General features: G+C 41.0%; 2 protein-coding genes across 2 annotated transcripts; one reads left to right on the top strand and one right to left on the bottom strand.

Moving 5' to 3' along the window:
* The first annotated feature begins 1513 nt into the window (after window positions 1-1513).
* On the top strand, window positions 1514-16618 carry LOC139341969 (gamma-aminobutyric acid receptor subunit rho-1-like). Its single transcript, XM_070978754.1, has 10 exons — window positions 1514-2105; window positions 7397-7447; window positions 7535-7641; window positions 8598-8665; window positions 9195-9418; window positions 10341-10423; window positions 11149-11289; window positions 11783-11935; window positions 13106-13302; window positions 14524-16618. Exons 1-10 carry the CDS (start codon window positions 1999-2001, stop codon window positions 14824-14826), a joined length of 1434 nt encoding a protein of 477 aa, XP_070834855.1. The 5' UTR covers window positions 1514-1998; the 3' UTR covers window positions 14827-16618.
* On the bottom strand, window positions 16392-21352 carry LOC139341970 (peptidase M20 domain-containing protein 2-like). The gene is made up of 7 exons (XM_070978756.1): window positions 20907-21352; window positions 19896-20044; window positions 19644-19786; window positions 18820-18974; window positions 18361-18487; window positions 18065-18172; window positions 16392-17906 (listed from the first exon to the last, which is right to left on the bottom strand). Exons 1-7 carry the CDS (start codon window positions 21297-21299, stop codon window positions 17767-17769), a joined length of 1215 nt encoding a protein of 404 aa, XP_070834857.1. The 5' UTR covers window positions 21300-21352; the 3' UTR covers window positions 16392-17766.
* Window positions 21353-22001: the final 649 nt, after the last annotated feature.

The raw sequence follows: 22001 nt of genomic DNA, 5'->3' as shown, positions 1-22001 counted from the left end.
ATGCTGAACAACATTTAAGACAAACAAACATCTGCACAGTGCATCTTCAGCAGAAAATGTTGCTTATACAGTTAAATAATGCAAATTCTAATTAATAAGTAAATGTTCTTTGGTGCAGGAGTCCAGGTGGGCAGAATTTTCAGCTTGCTGTAGTCTTATGTTGATAAATATATAAATGAGCTGATATCTCATATTCACTCTGAAATATTGATATCGGCCAGTCTAATAATCTGGTAGACATATCTTTTATCCCAAAGAGGCAGCTGCATCTGTGTTTTTTTATTTTTAATTTTACAAAATCTCAGTGGAGTTACCCTTTAAAAATGTAGTATTTGTGAGAAGTGAGTAAGTTGAAGTGAATTATGAAGTTGTAAGTCAAAATTCTGTTGTATGATGATGAGACACTCGTTGTAGGATTTACTTTTACTCCTCAACTAGCTGTTTTTTTTACCCCACCTGCATTAACAGGCTTCCATTTACACATCTCGTCAAGTATTTCCACTATTTTTCATTATTTAAATTTTGTTTCAACACAGATTAAACTTCAGATTTCCTAGCATTGGCTCTAATGTGATTACTAAATTATATTTGAACACCCCCACAGCCGGCTCACTGTAATTTTGTACAATAACTGAAAGAAGAGTGTTCAAATTATCAATATTATAATAAGAAAGAAGGCATTCGCCTGATTGCCTGATGTTCGTGCACTTGGTAGCTGCTATATTTGCCCGATCAGCTGGACTACTGTAAAGAAGGATCCACAAATCTGAAAGACAAACAATACCAAACATTACTTACACCAATTTTCAGATTGACGTCCATGGAGCTAACCCAAATTCATGATCTTATAATCCAACTGTTCAGTCTGCCAAAAAAAAAAGGCTGACACATGGCCTGGATGATGGTGACGTCAGCACTGAGACGTTTTTTGATTGGCTTAGTCACATGGATGGCACGCCTTGATGGACAAATAGTGGTGCAGCCTCTAGTGTGTTGCTAAATTAAAAAAGACAAAAACACACCCCCATTATTTATCCTTTTTGAAACAAGTTGATGAGTGTGTGTTATGATCTGGTATTGTGTATTGGGACTAAATGCATTTAATATTTTTCACAGAGGTTTAAATCATTGCTGAAAAATGCAGTAAATATTATGAAGGCAGGTGCTGTAATGTCTTAATATTTTATATTATATATCCTCTAAATGTAGATCTGCAGGTCTCTTGTTTTAAAACTCAGCTGGCCTTATTTCTGCTGTATTTGCCAATGCATCAACCTGTGCAATCATTTTTGGAGCATCCAAAAATATTCCCAAATCTGAGTCCCCTGAGCAAAAGCAAGAGAAAAACACCACGGCAGGTGGCAAGAAAATAATTCTGCAGTCATGAAAACCTGCATTCACTGTCCAGGTTTGCATGAGGCAAAACTGGAATCCTGCAAACACTAACAAGCAGAAATGCAGATTTGAGCGTGAAAAACCTATTTTAACATGCCTGATATGAGGCTGCAGCATTAGAAGGAGCCGGGGAGCCTTTTGCATCAGACACGCACAGAGCTTCCTCTCAGCCTCTGTGAGTCTGTATCTCTAAAGCGTTGACCTTACAAATGAGCACGCTGCATCATTGTGAGAATTGGTGTTTCTGGGCGGTGCAAAGTGGAGTAGAGCACATCAGAGTGCAGGATATCTGAGCACAGCAGAGCACAGAGAGGCAGGCACATCCGCCGCTGGAGGGATCAAATCTGTACCATCTGACGCTCAAGGATTTATGGGTTTAGTCAAAATTGCTTTTCCCACTGTGGAGATTAAGCACCGTAGGATGTTTTCCACTCAGGCCGTAGAATAGCCCAGTGGAGCTGCTGCTGCTGCTGCTGTTTTTCTCCCTCTTATCGGCTCCGGTGCTGGAGAAAGGAATGTCTCAGGAAGGCAGAGTGCTCCAAAGCCTGGAGGGGTGTAGATTCTGACTGACAGGAGAGGTCCGTCCTCTGGGGAATGTGAACCATGCAGATGGACGCTGTTCTTGTGCTCTTCTGTGTTTGGCTCGCGGGCGCAGCTGGCAAGATGGCCCAGTCGAGGGGTCACAAGCTGGAAACCTACAAACAGAGCAGGTAACGTCACAAAGGAATCACTTATGTATCAAAGACAATATGTTTTTCATTGTCTCAACAGGATGTGGGACTTCATGAAGCTTTTAACTGCGAAATCTGCATCTGAATTGTTAAAGCTCTTTTTCCCCCACCATTATGTTGTTTAAGGTGTGTTTTTTTTAGGTTTACACGATGTTGTCCAGTGTTTCCTCTGTCACCTGTGCCGCTCCCTCCCCCTCTGAAAACAGACTTATTCAGACAGCAGATTGGAGAGCAGAGAGAGAGGGAGACCTAAATCCCCACATCTATTTATGTACGACTGGTGAATGCTGTGTTCTCTTGCCCCACAACTGCTGCAGGCCAGTTAATGACTGTTTTGCTCACTGGCAGCAGTTGTAGTCAATGTCATTTTCAGGTGATTATTTAGGCTAATTGCTGCCTTGTTAATGCGTCCATTGGATTAAATGTTTTAGTCGGGACTGAACTAGAACAGGGAATCGTTAAAGCGTCCTCAACTCAACATGAGACGTGATCTAAACAGAAAGGACTGTGTTTGTTTTTTAGTAGAATATTAGATGTTTTATGTTTCAAGAATTGGGACATTTTTACTACAAAACTTTATGTTCCTTTTTCTTTCTTTTTTTCATACTTTTACTTTTTTCAATATGCTGATTATTTATAACAATTCAATTAATTTGGAGCACATCATAAAGCGTAAAGAGGAGGAAGTGTAGGATCGCATAAATAATTTCTTTAAATCAAAATGCTGATAACCATTTGAGAAGCTCAATGTTTACATGTGTGGCAAATTTATCAGAAGGAATAACTGAGGTTGTTATACTCAATATATGTGAGCACAAGGTGTAAACAGCAAAAAAAAATAAAATAAAAATCACATGTTAGCAGATCCAGGGAGAACAGCTGACAATGCCTTGTTTAGTCTGACCAACAGTCCAAAACCCAAAGATATTCAGTTTAATGTCATATAAGACAAGGGAAAACAGCAAATATTCACATTTAAGAAGATAGAAACAATGATTTTATTTATTTATTTATTTATTTTTTGCTTAAAAATGACTACAAATGAATTAATTATCAGAATGCTTGCAGATGGATTTTCTGTCTGTCAATTAATTTCAGCCCTAATAAGACTAATGTGTTATCGTTGCTTTTAAGTGCGTGGAGCAGTGTGTGGACGTGCAGCCAGACGAGAAATATGACTTTCATGTGACAAAAAAGCAAAAAGCATCTTTGACTTACATCAGAAATGCAAATGTGATCATTAGTTCAGTGATCGAGTGACATTTGGAGTTCATATTGACACATAAATCACTGCTGTAATGTATTTAAAATGATGAATGTTTACACCCACAGAAAAAAATGTCATAATTTAAATTTGAGAGCATAATAGTTTGAAAATTTAAAAATTAATTTAGCACCTTCAAATGGCTTTGAGCACCTGTCTGTGAGCAGGGAAATACTAGGGCTACAACAAATGACTGTTATTATTTTCACTATCGGTCAGTCAGTCTATTGATTTCTTGATAAAATGCCTCTCACATTTTCCTGAAGCCCAGGCTCATGTTTTCAGATGTCACATTTTAACAGTCCAAAATACAAAGATATTCAATTTGCTGTCACAAAGGGCAAAGAAAAGCAGCAAATCCTGATATTTGAGAAGATGGAGCTATCAAATGCTTTGCCTGAAAAATTACTTTAAGTTTTAAAGGGTTAGGACAGAATAAATTAAAAATAAAACAAAATAGTTTCTAATTGATCAGTTGAGTAATCTTAAGTACAAGTTCAACACCTTTAGATGGCTCTGACCACATCAGCCCTGTGAGCAGGGAAACAATGCTCCAGACCAGACTTCATTCAGAAAAGACCAAATTTAATATTTGTTTTTATCTGAAAATCCATTTAATATCTCATAAATGACCTGTGAAGATTGAACTCTTTTCCGGCATTTACAGTACAAATGCAACTTGTATAAATAATCAGCAGAGTTCAACTGTTAGCTCAAAGCCCTCAAGTCACAAACTGTTCTTGCATTAATCTCTGGTGAAGATGATAAGATTTTACCAAGCAGGCAAAGTACAGCGCTGCACGCCTCACAATGCTATCAGCGCTGAATGATTTGCATCCACTTAATATATTCAACAAACCCTGTCAAATCATAATCCTTCTGCCTTTAGATACACTATCAGTTTTCATGCTATAACTGTTGTTATTTATAGATCAGAGGAGACATCAAACAGCAATCACGCATCTCCTGGTTCATAGATGTGACAAACTCTCAGTGCAGGAGTGATCTGATTGAAGGCGCGTTTGTGTTAAACAGTTTGAGGTTGAAGCTGTCTTTTTAAATTGAAACAATCCTTCATGAAATTGCAGTCATTTGAAGTGATCATCTCAGCCCTAAGGTGATTAAGATGATCATTAAGTATGTAAGAGGAGAATCATCTGTGCAAAATCTTCAAAAGACAGACAGCACTGGTGGCTCAAAGCTGCGCTGTAATCTCTAAACACCAGTGTCGCCTCTTATCAAATCTGTGCCTCACTGTTTTGTTTTTTTTCCCCCAACTAGTTAAAAGTCATCTCACATCAGTCTTCTCTCTGCTGACACACACAGTCTGAGAATACAAATCGAATGTAAATCTCTCCTCCCTCTTTTAGTGTGGGGAAAATCTAAATATACTTATGCAGGAGTCAAACTCTTCTTCTCCCTGTTTCTCATCACTCCACTCCTCCTCTCTTGAGTGTGAAATTGCAAAAGCGGCTAGATGCTGCCGGCGTGGGTTGTGGGAGTTTTTCACTATATTACTTGGATGTTTTTTTTTTCACCCGCCGCCTTGAGGAGGAAGAGCCGGGAGGAGGATTTGTGTAGGACAGCAGAGTCCCACACAAGAAAACATCTGAGGAGAAAACCTATGTGAGGTTTGAGGGATAATTTCCAGCGGTCGCAGGATGATTCAGTTTGCTTTTCTGCTCAATTCTTCTTGTTTTTTCCCTCTTTTGCTTTTTGTATACACATAAGCATCTAAAGCACACAAACAGTAAAAGTAACTCATCTGCATTTAAAGCGCCTTGCAGTATCATGGGTGCATACTGCTGCACAAATCCAAAATGCAGTAATTTGTCAGATATGTATTTAATCAGAATACATATACATTATATATACATTGATTTTTATTTCACTTTTTTAACATAAATGTGCAGTTACACCAGTACAGCTGAAGAGCAAACCAAACGGTCAGCTACACATTTTCATTATCATTATCACTTAATCTGCTGATTATTTTTCTTGATTAATTGATTAATCAACAAAGCATCAGAAAATAGTGAAAAATGTTTATCTAATTTCCCACAGTCCAAAGAGTCTTCAGATGTCTTTTCTGTCTAACAGTCCAAATCTCAAAGATCTTCAGTTTGCTATCATGTGCGACAGAGAAAAGGGTCTCATTTTGGAAGACAGAATCAGCAGATGTTTGGATCTTTTCTTTCCTTTTCTTTCCTTCCTATTTCATGATCAAAATAGTTGCAGATCTTGCAAGAAACATCTAAGGCAGACAGACTGTGAAAATAACTCATCTAAATTTAAAGCACCCCACAGTATCATGGGTGCATACTGCTGTACAAGCCAAAATGTAACACTAGCTAGCTAGCTAGATATTCAGTCAAAAATTTGAATCTGACAGATTTAGATTTTACCATATTTTTAAAGAAATGCATAATTTCAGAGTAAACAGAATGTTAAATGTGCAGTTACCACAAAATACAGCTAAAAACTACAAAACTAAAGCAAGAGAGCTCAGAGGCTAGCTGGTGAGTTAGCCATGGCTAGCATTGACTAGGCTAAATTGGGACCCCCCCCCCCCAATATTTCCTGTCATTAAAATACACATTTTGTTGAAGTATGATGTTGCTAAATTACTTTGTTAACTTGAAGGCAGCAGCTAAATATAGTCATGGAAGATAAAAAATGTAAACGGTCCTGCTAAAAGCTTAGCTAGCCTAGCTTAGCAAAGTACAGGTAACAGCTTTTTTTGAATTCACAATTTCATGTTGATATTTTATTGTTTTACATTGTATATTTATCTCAATGTCTGTATGTCAGTGATTTTTGTTCTCAGCCTAAAAAACTGATCAATTTAAGACATTACGTCCCGTCCCTCTGGTACAGGATACCCGGTCAGCCTGTAAACTTCAAACACCTTATTCAGTTTTTCTCTCGTGACTTAACCTATCTCTGCCTTTGTAAGGCAGCATAGATTAAAGTGTCCAGAATGACTTTTGCATGAATCTGACCCATTAACCATGAATGCAGCCTGATGCATGCATGCAGGTCCATGACTGCAGAGCAGAAACAGTGTCGGGCCACACAGAGCAGTGGGTGTGCAGACAGGCGGCGGTCTGCTGTGTGGTGTAGGCAGGCAGAGAGGGGGATTGGAGAGGCATTTCTGCCAAGAGGATTAGGAACCAGCTGCTGGATGGACGCAGACGAGTAGCACCCATTGCCCATCAGAGTAGCTAGCATCCACAGAAACCCTCTTCTTACTGCCTTATTTTGCTCTAGTTGTGTTTTTTCTGACTCTGTGCAGCCGTCTTTGCCCCTTCTCTCTCTTCCTCTGTGGTATTTCCTTCATGCATGTCTGCGGTTGTCACAGGGATTTGGCACTGTCTCTCACAGCATGCTCTACTCTAATAATCCATTTTAGGGGTTTTGGAATTCTTTTTTTCTCCCTCTCTCTTTCTGCTCCTGGCCTGAAAAGGCTGCTTAAAACACAAGTAGCTATGCAGAGGCAGACCTCTTGAAAAGTGACACCAGAGAAGAGCTGGCTTCCTCTGAGGTGGTGGGTGTGATGAGGACACACTCTTTGCTTTGTGTGATGTATGGATAAAATGTGTGTGATGTAACATGATGTACAACACCGTCTTGAAGCGATGAGCATCAGAACACAACAAAAAGGCTAAACTATTGTTCCTACTCTAAACCCGTGTAGATTTAGGCTTGAATAATCATTTATCTCAAAATGAAAGCTGCAGCTATTGTTGTTTTACTCAATTCAATCTCAGACAGAGTGATCAATGCCTAATGTGATTTCACAGTGAGTGAGGTGAAGATTTTTTCAGTTTGCCTCTGAATATCACAGAAAAGCATCACCTTTGCACATTTGAGAAGCTGCAAGCAGCAACTGTGTGCAATATGTGCATAAAAAAATTGTTTTCGCTCAAGTCAAAACACATCATATATTTGGGGCTGTCGCCACACGAGAAAGGTGCTCTCATTTATTGCTGTTGCTGACTATCAGGTTACGAAGAGAAACCAGGATGGATGGGGGTGGAGGTCACAAATCTGGAGGGTGAGTTTTCATAAATCTTCAATTAAAACATTATCAAAGTATATTTGACGCTTAAGGCTCAGTTGTCTCCATTCTTTTGTTTTACAGCCCAATTTACAAACGAAGTCCAGACATGACGAAATCTCCGATGACCAAATCCGAGCAGCTCTTGAGAATAGACGACCACGATTTCACCATGAGGCCAGCGTTTGGAGGTCCGAAAATGAACTTAACTTCAGATTTAAGTGTTTTAAATTATTTTATTTATGCAGCTCAGACATGCTGGGTGCATAATTGCTGTAAAGGCTGCATGTTCAGTCATCAAGTGTAGTCAGATAAGATCTTTGTGCAGTGATCACTGGTTTGGGACAAACAGTCCCACAAGCATTAAGCTCTTAGGGATCCTAATGACACCATCCATGCAAGCTGTGCTGGAGCTTCCAACTGCAGCTCAGTTCTTTACATCACAGAAGTGTTTGTATGAGTCTTTTGCAACACTGTATATTAGAGGGATTTGATGTCAGCTTTTGGGGCTGTAGGATTATGCTCAGATAAAGGCACACAGGCTTTTGTTATGACCAGAAGAGAGTAAGAGAAAATATTTTCTGAATCTTTTTTTGTTGTCTTTTTCTTTTTATTCGTCTTTTAAGGCAAATAACCACAAACACGAGAACTATATTTAACTTAAAAAAAAAAAGAGGGCTTTCACTTTGAGGAGAGAAACATGCTTTTTTTTTTATTCTAATCACGCAACAATCTGCTGCTGAAAACACAGCAAGTGACCCTCACACAATCCTTTTGCTGCGTCTGATTTCCACCATCAAATGCGTCTCAGCTGCAAGTGGAAAACAGAGCTGGATTGCACGGCTGCATCAACTTATTGTGACCTAATTGCATTTGTGTACTATTGGAGGATGATGATGCAGAGTAGAAAGGCTGAAATACTCTGGGTCAAAAGTAGAACACGGTCGTGGCGCAAGCAGTTGCTGTGTGATTCATTGTTCTTTTTGGAAACGTGATTTCCACAACAAAAAGGTTCAAGCAGTCTGTATCGCTCATCTTGACGGCTCTGCCCACTGTCACATCCAAAATCAGGCAGAGAAGCACAACATCAACAAGCCTCCATGTACAAAATGAATGCTTTTGAACCGTCGTTTCAATTTTCTTTCAGGTCCTCCAATTCCTGTTGGAGTGGACGTTCAGGTTGAAAGTCTGGACACCATCTCCGAGGTGGATATGGTAAGTATGAAAAAGCTTTTTTTAAAATGGTCTATCCTAGGTTACACTATAACACATCAGTGGTGTAAAGTAGCTAAGCACATTAACTCAAGTGCTGCACTACAATTGTCTAGTACTTGCACTTGAATATATCCATTTGCTGCTAGTTTCCACCTCTACTTCACCACGTATCAGAGGGAAATACTGTACTTTTTACTTCATTCAAGTGACATCTGGGAGATTTGTAAGATTTCACATAATACAAGCACATGATAGGATTAAAAATTGTACTGTTTAACCGCTGCCTACTCATGGCCCAATCCCAGTTCACCACTTGACCCTACACCTCCATTATTGCTCACGGCTGAGTAGGTTTGGGTGTTTCAGATGCAGACTGCAAACAGAGTGGTAGAAGAAGATTCCCATGAAGCTTTTCCAGCAAACTGCATTTTTAGTGCTTCGTTCTGAAGGGTCACTTCCCAGTAGAGGGCACTCCAAAACTAGGGGCCAAGGAAGGGGGTAATGGAGTATTTTTCTTTGCCTCCTGCAGGACTTTACCATGACATTGTATCTACGTCACTACTGGAAGGATGAGCGGCTGTCGTTCCCAAGCACCAACAACCAGAGCATGACCTTCGACAGTCGCCTGGTGAAGAAGATTTGGGTTCCTGACATGTTCTTCGTCCACTCCAAGCGCTCTTTCATCCACGACACCACGACCGATAACGTCATGCTGAGGGTTTACCCTGACGGCAACGTCCTTTACAGCCTCAGGTGAACAAATCTACAACCAGTTTATCTACAGGCGCCGTTCCAAAAGAGTAGCGACGCTGAATGAGATAATGTGCTAATCCTTTTTGACATATACTCAAATGAAAACAATACGAAGACAATTTACTTAATGTTTGACCTCATCAGCTTCAATAATTTTTGTAAATATCTGATTATTTTGAATTTGATAGAGCAACATGTTTCAAACAAATTGGGACAGGAGCAACTAAAGACTGAGAAAGATGTGGAATGCTCAAAAAACACCTCATTCCACAGGTAAACAGGTTAATTGGTAACAGGTGCAGTGGCGTTGCTAGGGTCTCTTGGGGCTCCAAGCAAGAAATCCCTGCGGCCCCCCACCCCACCCGTGCACGCCCAAAAATTCGTTTTTTGCACACATAAATGCACAATTTCTGGGACATTTTAGATGAATTCTGAAAAAATAGATTAGTGGTTATCAAAGTGGGGTCCAGGGACCAACAGAGGTCCCTGAAAGCCCAGGCCTATCAATAATTGTTGTTGTAAATAAGTGGCTGGGGCCCCCTTAGTGGCCTAGGGCTCCAAGCAACTGCCTGGCTTGCCTGTCTGCAAGCCCCGCCCCTGAACAGGTGATAGTATCGTGATTGGGTATGAAAGGGGCATCCTGGAAAGGCTCAGTCATTCACAAGCGAGGATGGAGCGAGGTTCACCACTTTGTGAACATGATTGTATAAAAGTTCTGTATCATTTCATAATCATAATTGGTGAGTTGGACTAATGTGAAACTGTTAATCAGAGGAGGATACCAAATGCGTGAGATCATCATCAAGCACAAAACACACAGCTTGAGTCTATGTACACAAATGTGTGAATTTATCCTTCACCCTTGCAGTAGCTGAACCACAGCATAGGTTTTTGTTTGTGTCACGGCTGTTTGCCTCTGCAGAGTCACGGTCACCGCCATGTGCAACATGGACCTCAGCCGCTTCCCTCTGGACACCCAAACCTGCTCACTGGAGATAGAGAGCTGTGAGTGGATTTATTAAAAATATCAACAAATACTTCTTTTCCCCACTGCTTACATGCTGATGCATCCATCCATCAAACGCTTTGGTCCAGAACAAAATACCAATCTTGGTCACGAGAGCTCAGACTGCCATGAAATTTCATAATTTCATATGAAAGTTTCTGGTTCACAGGGTTTTGATGACATTCAGACTTTTTGCTTATTACAACCACTGGATCACATTTAGCCACGACAAAGCATCTGAAACAAAAAAGTCTGCTTTCATATTCATGGCTGCCACAACCATACATACATACATCAGAACCTGTCTGACAGAGCAGCATCAACATGCTAAACATTTCACGTATATAAACCAGACATATCAACATTTACTGAGCACATTTTCATACCCTCTTTGTGCTGTGTGCTCACCAGATATCTCAGGAAATCTCAGATGCATCGTGCCGTGAAAGTCTCTGAGCCCATTCATGCTTCAAAGAGAATATGCTGCCTTAATGTTAAGACCCTCTCCTCTAGATTCGCCCCCTCAGCTCCTCCACTAGTGAAGCTCTAAGACTCGCAAAATCAGACAGTGTAATGGACACTGGGGAACACTGCCTTGGAGGAGTACTTGCGGTGCTTTAGGATTGTCATCTTGTCTTTTTAAATCGTCTTTGTCACACATTTTGTTCACATTAACAGCCAGAATTCATACGGATGAACTTGCTTTCACTTCTCTCCCCTCCAGATGCGTACACAGACGACGACCTGATGTTGTACTGGAAGAAAGGCAACGAATCCCTGAACACAGACGACAGAATATCTCTGTCCCAGTTTCTCATCCAGAAATTTCACACCACCACCAAGCTGGCTTTCTACAGCAGCACAGGTGCTGTAATCCACAACACAAATACTTGTAATACACAGCATAGGGTAAAGTGAACAGATTATGCAAATGAGCCAAATGTGTGCATCATGCCTGTAATAACTAGATCACAAATGAATAACAACTTCAGTGCATCTCACTTTACTTATATGCCTTTTCAAGCTAAAGGATTGGGTCTTCCTTACATGACACTGCTGTCCCTTGAATGTCACAACAAGAAGATTGCACTAATATTTAATCCTCACTGTGTAACGAAATGAACTGGCAAACCACTGCCAACCACTTGTGTGCTGCTGGAAAGCCACTGTGAAAGCTGTGCAGCCTTCTTATAACCACATGTCACCTTCTAGAAGAGCAACCTGAAGCATAAAAGGGATTTTGTGTCCTATCTCCTCCTGCCACAATAGCTGGGAACCTCTGCTTCAAGTGTTCGTGTGGTGCATCAGCAGCGAGCACATAACAATGTTTGTGTGACAGTGACATTTCTTCTTTCCAGGCTGGTACAATCGTTTGTACATCCACTTCACCCTGCGGCGCCACATCTTCTTCTTCCTGCTGCAGACCTACTTCCCTGCTACTCTGATGGTCATGCTGTCCTGGGTGTCCTTCTGGATCGACCGCAGGGCCGTACCCGCCAGAGTGCCGCTGGGTAGGACAGAGTGTCCTTCTCCTCAGGCCATGTCTTAGCAAAGAAACCTAGCTTTAAGAATAGATGGAAAGGGAAAGCAGGGTAGCATCGTGCAGTGCTTCCCAACCTCTTTGTGAAACAAAATTTGGGGAAATATGCTTATTTGTTTTCTTGGCAGGAGTTTGATGATAAGATCAATACTAATCTCACATCTGTGTAGTAAATAAGAAGCTACAGATAGCAGCCAGTTCTCTTAGCTTAGCATAAAGACTGGAAACGGGGGAAACAACTGGCCTGGCTCCATCTAGAGGTTAGAAAAAAACACCCATCGAGCTCACTAATAAACTTATTATGTCTTGTTTCAGTCATGAAGCAACCAACTGAGATTCCAGGAAGTTACTGGTCCCAGGCAAAGAAATGGCCTCACACAAAACCCATAAAACTGCAAATTGTTGTTTTTGAATGGATGAGACAAACAAGATATAATATATATTTTTTGTCTCACCTGTAGATCTGTTTATCCATCTGGATTGTTTGGATGTGAGTTGCAGTGTGTTGGGGATATTGACTATAGAGATGTCTGCCTTCTATCGAACATAATGGCACTTTGCTTGTGTTGTTCAAAGTACCAAAAAAATACATTTGAGAAACTCAACATCAATATCTCTTTCCAGAAGACAATCGCCGTGTTGTAAGCAGTTTCATGTAGGAACTATTCGCTTTTCCCAAACTACACCAACCGTATTGCTGCACAGAAGGAAGCGTGCGCTTCCTACATGAGTTCCTGCATGGAACTGCTCACAGCAAGGTTTGTAGTTTTTCCAAATGTCTTTGGTTTGGTGCTTTGAACAACACAAGCTGAGTGCCATCTGGTCCACAGTCGCGATGGATAAACAGATCCATTTAGATTGGATAAGAGGAAATAAATGTATTTGGGTGGATTTTGAGGCGAACCGTCCCTTTAAAATAATAACAAAATTATCTGCCAACTGTTCCTTTAAGTTTTTTTTAAAGCTTTTTTTTGTTTTTCAGAGCTGAGTACACACATACACAAATACATAGGCATAAAAATGTATTACAGCAGCACAAAATGTACACGTGCAGCCTTTCTACGACATGTAGTGTTTGGTTTTAGCTTCCCAGCCCGAAGACACAAGAATGTGACTAAACTGTTTGTGTGTTTTCCTCCAGGCATCACCACAGTGTTGACCATGTCCACTATCATCACCGGGGTCAACGCCTCCATGCCGCGGGTCTCCTACATCAAGGCAGTAGACATTTACCTCTGGGTCAGTTTTGTCTTTGTCTTCCTGTCGGTGATAGAGTACGCGGCGGTCAACTACCTCTCCACCGTACAGGAGAGGAAAGAGAGGAAACTGAGGGAGAGAGTAAGTGTTTTCATGCTGATCTTTTAATGATTTATATGGACAGCTAAACATTACCAAGACACTGTAATAATCCATCTGCTTTACTGCACCTGAAGAAATAAAGTGCTTAAAAATTCAACACTTGAATGCAACATTGCAGATTTTTTTGGCCAACCTTTGGTCAAAATGTTCCAAAGACGATGGGTGTTTTTTAGCTCCAGTGAAATCCCGTGTCTTTTCATACAGGGAGTAAATAATGAATGTGTGACTCATTCTTTCTTTTTTCCCACTTTTGCGAGTAAAATTAAAGAGACAAATGTTGCTCTGATGTTTCTCATAAATCATTTAATGAAACAGAGCATCGTCTCTCTTGTTTGATGCTGTTTTTTCCTGTATTTAACCCTCTCCACATGGATCTGAAGCTGCGAAGACGACATCACATCCTTTACAGCTCTAACGATTGTAGTCAGTTGTTTTATTTTTGCTAATTTTATTCATGCATAAATAAAAACAGTGTCTTCTTTGCCTTCAGGGCGTTCTTTTTCAAGATTTCTACCATGACCAAAAATGCAGAAGTCTAAACTGACAATACTTATTTTCTATGTTCATATTCACTTACATTTTCATTGCTTTAGCAGTCTGTTAAACAGGTAAAAGTCAAATAAAAACTTGGATGATCTATCATAAAAATGGTGAAAGTGGCTAAAATTCTAGTGTTTGCATCCTGTTAAAGCTGCAAATAAGTGAGACTTTCTCATTAAAAGCAAGGAAGGAGACGCTCTCTCAACACGGGATAAGGCTGACCTGATTTTACATTAAATATTTTACACATTAAAATATTTCTAAACTGGTAGAAACATTAATTAATAATTTATCTGCATTGCCAATAAACAGATAAATATTTTCTAAATTGGCTCAGTTGAAGCTCTCGGGGCTATGGCAAATTATTTCTGGGACTACGGCTTGTGCACTATATTGCTATTCTTCATCTGCCAAATGCTGCAGCATATGGAGCCAAATTGCCCACGTACCCCGGGGATCATTTCCAGCATAAACATCCTTCTATAAATGTTTCATGCCAAAGTTATTTACATGCCCTGAGTGTGCAGAAAAATAATAAACACTTAACAGACTAATGCATTTTCAATTTTCGTTGTAGTTTGTTTTATGACTTTACAGAAAGTAGCATTTACAATAAGCAAGTGTCAAAATGACTTTGTGTCTTCCTCTCACCTCTCCCAGCTGCCGTGTACATGTGGCATCGGCAACCCGGATGAGATGATGATCGACCCCCAGATCACTGGCTACGGGTCTATGGATATCAACACCACAGGGAATTATGGGATGCCAGAGAACGGTGGCCGCCAGGAGCGAATGATGGCCCAGGTGGCACTGAATGATCCGCAGATCGCAAGCCAGGTGAAGCCATCCAGAGGCTACGTGAACATTTGGATAGACACCCACGCCATAGACAAGTACTCAAGGGTTGTATTTCCTGGAGCGTACATCCTCTTTAACATCATCTACTGGTCCATCTACTCGTAACCCGGATGCTGAAGTAGATCCTTTGCGAGCGTCGTCCATGATGAGACTCCAGGAGCTCGACTCATTTGTTGAAGAGCAGGAAAATAAAACTGCATTTGATGCTTTTCAGACAGGGAAACTGCTCATAAGATGCATGGGGACCAATGACACTGAGGTGACCACTGCCTTCTTGACCCAGCCACTTAAAACTGAAGAGTTTAAAAATGACAAACAGGACAGTCATCGTCGCCGGTTATCTCAACAAATCCATGTGGTTTCATATTGTCGCTGTCGATGGAAAGACGTTTGGATGTTGGTGTCGCCTGAGGACTTACTGCACAGACAGACGCACAAACATGGACTTTTGTGCAATTGTGCTGTTAAACTTCAGCTACTTTTCAGTTCTCCATGCAGTGACTCTTTGACCACACTTCACATCAAGTGAGGATGTGAGCTGAACACAGATTTCCGACATCGCCAGCGCACGGACAGACTCACTCTCCTTTGTTCATGAACTAGATTTCACAATCAAGGACAAATTAAAAAAAAAAAAAACAACTTTTCAGAAATAGTTTTGCTTATTTGCTTTCTGGTGAAAAATTAGATAATAAGGTCAGTACCACTCTGACACCTGTCCCTTAAATATAAAACTGCAGTCAGTTAGCTTAGCTTAGCACAAACACGATAAACAAAGGGAAACAGCTAGTCTGGCCTACCAGCGCCTTTAAAACTCACAAAGACTGATGTGTAAAAACAGCAATTTGTTGTTTTACAGAGGGGTTTAGCGCCAGGCTCTTTCTTTGCCCGAGACCACTAATTTCATCAAGTGTCCACTGGTTGAAAACTTTTGGTTTCACGCTTCAGATTTTGAATGAACAAACAAAATACATATATATTAGTGAGCTGGTAGACAGACTCTGTTGCCTTCAGACATAGCCAGGCTCGCTGTTTCCTGTTTTCCTGTCATTATGCTAAGCTTAGCTAGCTGTCTCCTGTCTGTAGCTTCATATTTACAGCACAGACATTAGAGTGGCATCAGTCTTTTAATTGGCGAGAAAGTGAATAAGTGCCGTTTCCCAAAATTTGGAACTATTCCTTCAAAAACCTGATAATCAGATGATTCTTATACTTATTTTGTTCTGTTGCAGCACGTTGATATGATTCACTATGTTACACTTTCTTGTGATCTATGTATCAATGCCATCGTTTCGCTGTCAAGCTGCTTCCTGCATTGCATTTGTGCGATTTGACAAAGTTTAGTAAAAAGGCAAAATAACGCAGTCTATTAAAAACACAAATGTAAAAATATATGTTTAGTAAATCCCAAACACTGATTATTTTATTGACTTTTTGAAATGTCCTTAGTTCTTCTTTTTTTAATACAATTGAAGCTCATCTCCTCTGTCTGGTGTTGTGAGGCTTTGAGGTTCACTGTGACCTGTTAGTTGCTAGTTTTATTGTCTTTTTCAGCTTGAAACAACTTTATACTTTGTTAAGCAAAAGATATATGAAAAATATCTTTTGGTGTTTTATGACAATTTAATGACCAAACATACAAATATGAAATTAAACTCTGGAAAAATGTTATATATGGGAAAATGTTTAATAAATGTCTTGTTTTCTGAAAATGTGGGAATTCTTTGAGCTGAGCTTCGGTGCTAAACAACACAATCACAATACTGTACGTTTTAAATCCATGTAATAGACTTAGTTTGTACAAATGGAAATGGATTGAAATGCATGGCTGAATAGTGCTTTTTTTTTCTTAATATTGCTTCTGCAGACGTCAATTAAAATGAACTAAAACAGCAGACATGTGATGTCACTTGAAGCATTTGGCGACGTTTTTCTGGTACAGCCTCCCAAATTCTCTATCCTATTTTCTTGCCCTCTTATACAGTATATTTAAACAGTGCTAGAGGATAAGCTTTCACAGTTATTAGACATTGGATTGCTACCAGCTGCAGGATCTCTCCTCTCTCTGGCACAGGTCTGATTTCTGATGAACATTCACACCAAATCATATAAACTGTGTCTCTAATACGACTAACTGATCACATATGGCATAAAGGGGTATATATATATATACATTACATTAAGCCAACTTTTTAAAAATATTTCTTTATTCCCTTGAAGGCAAAAGTGTGGGTTACGTTAAAGGATATATATATAAGTCCCAAAAGTTCTGATGACAATTCAAACTTTGTGCACCTTCACCCTTCAAAAACATGAACAAAGCGATCACTGCAGCAGAAAGACATGAAAAGAATCAGAAGCATCAAAGAGATGTCCACGAGCTGATTTTTCCAGCACATCTGTGACCTCTCAAGGGAAGCTGAGGTCTTCAATCAAACAGCGTGCTGGACAGACCAATGGGAGCTCAAAGCAAAACCACTTCCTGATCACGTCATGGTGGGAATACGGTCAAAGGTGCAAACTTCATTCTCTAGTTTAGCTTTTATAACGAGGGTCTTGTTCATGAGCACTAAATGTGAACTTCAATAAAGGATTATATAGATGTGATAAATAGTGCAGGTACTTTGTTACAAAACAAAGTATTGGACAAATTACAATTTTGATGACCAATTAATCTGTGGGGAACATTCACATCTGAACCAAATGTCACATAAATCCATCCAGTAGCTGTCAGGACATGAAAAGCAAAAATGTCTACTTCATGCTGGTGTTCGGGGAAAAGTCAGGGGGGCACTGAAGTTAGAAGGGTTTCATCTTCTGAGCACCATGAACGTCTGCACAAAATCTTAATCCATGCCATAATTTTTGAGATACTTCAGTTTGGTCCAAAGTGGCGGACTGCTTATCTGTAAAGCTGAAAAGCAAATTTTCAACTGCTGTCCTTCGACCAGATGTTAAATTAGCCATTAAAACCTAAAGATTTGATCATTGGTATTAAAGCCACTGTTTTGACGGAGCTGCGCAAGCTGCGTCGCTGCCTTCTCATCAGTTCTCCTGTTTGAGTTTGGCCAGCCTGAAGTCCTCTCTCACTTGCCTGAGCAGAGCAGGGCAGCACACTGCATCCACAGCTGTCATAGCCAGAGCTTTGGCTGTCCTCAGGGTGAACAACTGGGCCTTTTCAGCTCCTGGCACAGGAAGAAGAGCGGAGGAGGAAAAATAAAGCATCGAGTAAATAGAAACTAAACAGACAAACCAAGTGACCTGGAAATTGTCTGATCGCCTGATGCAGTACAATTTATTAGATGAAACAGCATCCTTTCCCAGCGGACGCACACCGCCGTACCTGCTGCTTCGGTGTATTCCTCAGTGTGGTTCAACGCGTCGGTGCAGATATAGAAGAAAGGATGGATACCAGGGACTACGAAGGAGACGTTGCCAAAGTCTGTAGAACCTGGCAGATCATCAGACAATCACTGCGATAACCATTGTTTGTTGATTCAGCGAACAACAAAAAAAGGACAATGTGTGAAAAAACACCAGTTCTGCTATTATATTTCGTTTTTTACATTTCTTCTGCACAAACTGGGCAAAGACAGAGATAACAATGTCAGTTTCTGTGAAATGTTTACATTCACCTACCAGAGAAGCTGGCTGGCTGCTCTGGAAACTGGATCCCCAAGGCTTTTCCATTATTTTCATACAGGTTTGCCAGCGTGGCATTAGGCAGAATGTTATAGTAGGCAGGGCCCGGGTAGATGATCTCCACCTAAGGAAACACAAGCACACCGTCATGCATAAAATGTAGGGTATAAAAAGTAAGACCACAACAGAGAAAGAGATTCTTATCATATAATAACAGTATGAATCTCCATACAGGCTCCGCAATGCGAGTTAAACCTGATCCAAGTGCAGACGTAGGAGAAAAACAGCCTGAAGACAACAGTGAATGATGTAACGGTGCAGCACTCAAAGCATAATTACAGGAATATGTTAAACAGGACATCATTACATAACAGCACCGTCAACTTCAACATCAGGGATATAATGTGCGTCCATCCTGGAGGGGAGCAACTGGGAGACGTTTTTAGGTGAGCTTACTCTGCAGCCGGTGGCAACAGCAGCCGCCCTGAAGCAAGCCTCGGCTTTGGCCTTCAGCTCGCAGAGATCCTGAACCAGCGGCGTGCGCATGTAAAATTCTAACTCAGTGTAGGCAGGGATGATATTGGGCTTCACCCCTCCATGTTTGATGATGCCTGGCGTGGAGAAAAAGAGCACAGTGTGCAATATGGGTTCACATGCCAAGACTGTGTGCTGTGCCTGATTTCCATTAGAGAGATAAAACATGCTTCTACATTAAAAAGACACATGAAGAAATGCTTAAGACATGTGGAAAAATTGCCCAATAGATACCTACAAAAGCTCTTTGATGGAGCACTTATTGCTAACCTTGAGAAACAACACACATACACACACAGACCAGTCCATTAAAATGAAAACACATTGCACCACTCCCTCCTCTGCACTGCTTCATGCGTTATCCAGTACATTATGCTTTATTTGTGCTTTACTAACATTTTCAGCTATCTTGCCTTCGTCAGGGTGGTGTCTGAGGTTGATCTGGTTTTCTGATATACAGTTCACTCCATCAGCCATCCATACTTTATCTTTAAGTCCTTAAAAAGACCTCCAACAGTAGGCTACATGTAAAAGAAGACAGATTCAATTCAAAAATCAAAAATAGTCGTCAAAAAGTTGGTTTGATCTAAGGTCCCGCCTATTACTGGGAAATCAGCCAATCATACTGTAGGATAAAGGATAAGGATCAAATGGAAGTTTATGGACTTCTCATCCATGTCGGCTTGACCGTAAACGGACTTTGAGACCAGATTGTTTTGACCGAACTGTGACGTGCTCACACTCACCGTGAAGCCTCCACTCTGGCTTGAGCTGCTGTCTGAGTGCAGAGAGGTTGTTATAGGCCAGCACAGCAGCATCCAGGGCATTCACTCCCTCCCACGGGTACGCAGAAGCATGAGATGCCTTCCCATGGTACTTCACTGTCACCCTGTGTAACAGCAAGAAAGCAGGTTAGTGGCTATCTGCAGTAAGCAGAGGTTAGCGCGTTCATTAAGCAACAAGCCGTGAATCCAGATATGCTGTGAACAGGAACTTGCCCGTCGAGTGCAACAGTGGGCAGGAATGAAGCGTCTTGCTGAGCTGGGTGAGCCATGAAGACGAGGTCGACGTCAGCGAAGGCCCCGGCCTGGATCAGGTCAATCTTTCCTCCCACATCCTCCTCTGCAGGAGTTCCCAGAACGGTTATCTGGCACAGAAAGCGTTAAGTTCGGTCATTTGACATTCAGCTCTTGTGTGTCGGCCATTCTGAAGTAAGCCAACTGTTGGAAACGGTTTTAACTCAAGGTTCCCTTGCAAGCTTTTTCAGAGCTTTCAACATCACAGTTTCCCTTAAAAAAATCACTTTGGCCACATTTACACAGAGCCAAATCTCTCCCTCCCATTTTGGACCGCATGTCAAGTGCCATACCTCCACTGTCTCCATGACAACTGAGGAAGGTGCAACTGACGGCGCCAGACAAAGCTTGTAACTCACCTCAGAGTTCAGGTTTTTTCATTTTCTTTTTGAACATTTTTTGCTTTTGTCAAACTGTCTGTGAAAATATCTACCACACATTCATCTGAAGTACATTTTGGACACATGCATTTTTCTTCTCATAATTCATTAAAAAGCTACAACAAAAGTGGTCAGAGACTTTTTCTGCACCTGTTAATTTATATGACGTCTTTTTCTTATTGCCATGGTATTGAAAGTAGTACTGAGTATATTTTTTTATACTGTTGTATTGAATAGTACATTAGTAGCCTACACGCATTCATCCCTCACTGCACACTGTAAACTTGATTTTATATATTGTTTATTGCCACATCAGTCTTTGTATGTATTTTTTGTCTATTTATATATATTTCTATAATATCCAGTATAATATGACTATTTTCTATGATTCTGAAGGAACTGATTCACATGTGTAAAAGGTGTCAGAGTCATCAGAGCAGCTGGCTGAAGGATTAAAGGAGATTTTACTGGTGATTAAAACAGTGTGTCGTCAGAGTCAAAGTCTGACTTGAGGCTGTGTGTCATTAAATGTGGAAACCTGCAGCCCTGTTACCTTCACTGTGACAGGGAGGTCAGTCTGGTTTTCTAACGCAGCTTTCAGCCCCACCGCTGCGGCAGCCCCCACCTCAGCTATCAGGTTGTGGCCGCACGCGTGCCCGATACCTGGAAGCGCGTCGTACTCGCACAGGAAGGCCACGTTCAGCCCCTGCTCACCCTCCCCCCCGCCGCCCCAGCTGGCCCGGAATGCGGTCGGTAGTTTGTAGTGAGTCTCGACCGTCCATGTCGGGTCCTCAGAGAAGAACCGGACCAACCGGTCGTGCGCGTACGTCTCGTTTAAGGCGAGTTCCGGTCGGCTCCATATGTCGCGACTCAAGCTGTGCAGCTCTTCTTTACGCGCGTCTATACACCGCTGGAGGGCGTCTTTCATCTGTTGTCCGCCCTCCATCTGCTGTGTACGAGGGTCTATTGGCAAAATCAGCTTGCAGTCCTCACCAAATTGTAACCAATCAGACCAGAGAGGAAGTGGGCGGGGCGCCGCTTTTAGCCGGAAGTAGTTTTACTATTGTACTATATGTGCTTTAAGTTTTGGTGCGTTCTGTCAGTTCCCTGGTTACACTCTGCTAAAACCTCCTCTACGCAGTACTGGAAGAAGTATTTCAATCTTTACTTCAGAAAGTAAAAGTACTAAACACACTGTGAAAACACTGCATTCAAACTTGCTTAAAGTATCACACATAAAGCACTCACTGTGCATTTGACTGTTGCAGTCGTCTGAACTAATTTGGACTATTTCACATATTGTTGGGTAACTGAATCAAAAGCAATGCATCATATTCTATAAGATCATTGTATGTTTTTGGCATCACTGTCCTGTGAGAAGCTTGTATCTCAGATTTTCAGAAAAACAGCCCTGACTTCATCTTTGTGACAATGCATTTTGCAGCTAATCGAGGAAGGTTTTAAAATAGTTTATCTAAAGGCGTGGGATCATTTCTTCAAGCAGTAAAGGATCGATTCATCCTTCAGCTTATGAGAAAAAATCAATTTTACACACTGTGGAGATACACTCAACAGCGAGGGTGTGAAGACTTGTCATCTGAAAAGTAGTGAAAGCTTTCTGACAAATGTAGAGTAAAGAGTACAATAT

Source organism: Chaetodon trifascialis, chromosome 14, assembly GCF_039877785.1.
Source record: "Chaetodon trifascialis isolate fChaTrf1 chromosome 14, fChaTrf1.hap1, whole genome shotgun sequence".
Taxonomy (NCBI): domain Eukaryota; kingdom Metazoa; phylum Chordata; class Actinopteri; order Chaetodontiformes; family Chaetodontidae; genus Chaetodon; species Chaetodon trifascialis.
This window is presented reverse-complemented; position numbering and strand designations above follow the sequence as displayed.

Bases quoted from the DNA above. Each gene is read 5' to 3' on its own strand.
- LOC139341969 (XM_070978754.1), top strand. From the start codon at position 1,999: ATGCAGATGGACGCTGTTCTTGTGCTCTTCTGTGTTTGGCTCGCGGGC. The intron at 10,424-11,148 runs GTGAGTGGATTT...TCTCCCCTCCAG, and splicing joins CTCACTGGAGATAGAGAGCT to ATGCGTACACAGACGACGAC. The intron at 11,936-13,105 runs GTAGGACAGAGT...GTTTTCCTCCAG, and splicing joins ACCCGCCAGAGTGCCGCTGG to GCATCACCACAGTGTTGACC.
- LOC139341970 (XM_070978756.1), bottom strand. From the start codon at position 21,299: ATGGAGGGCGGACAACAGATGAAAGACGCCCTCCAGCGGTGTATAGAC. The intron at 19,787-19,895 runs GCAAGTTCCTGT...GCTGTTACACAG, and splicing joins CCCACTGTTGCACTCGACGG to GGTGACAGTGAAGTACCATG. The intron at 18,173-18,360 runs GTAGGTGAATGT...ATGATCTGCCAG, and splicing joins GCAGCCAGCCAGCTTCTCTG to GTTCTACAGACTTTGGCAAC.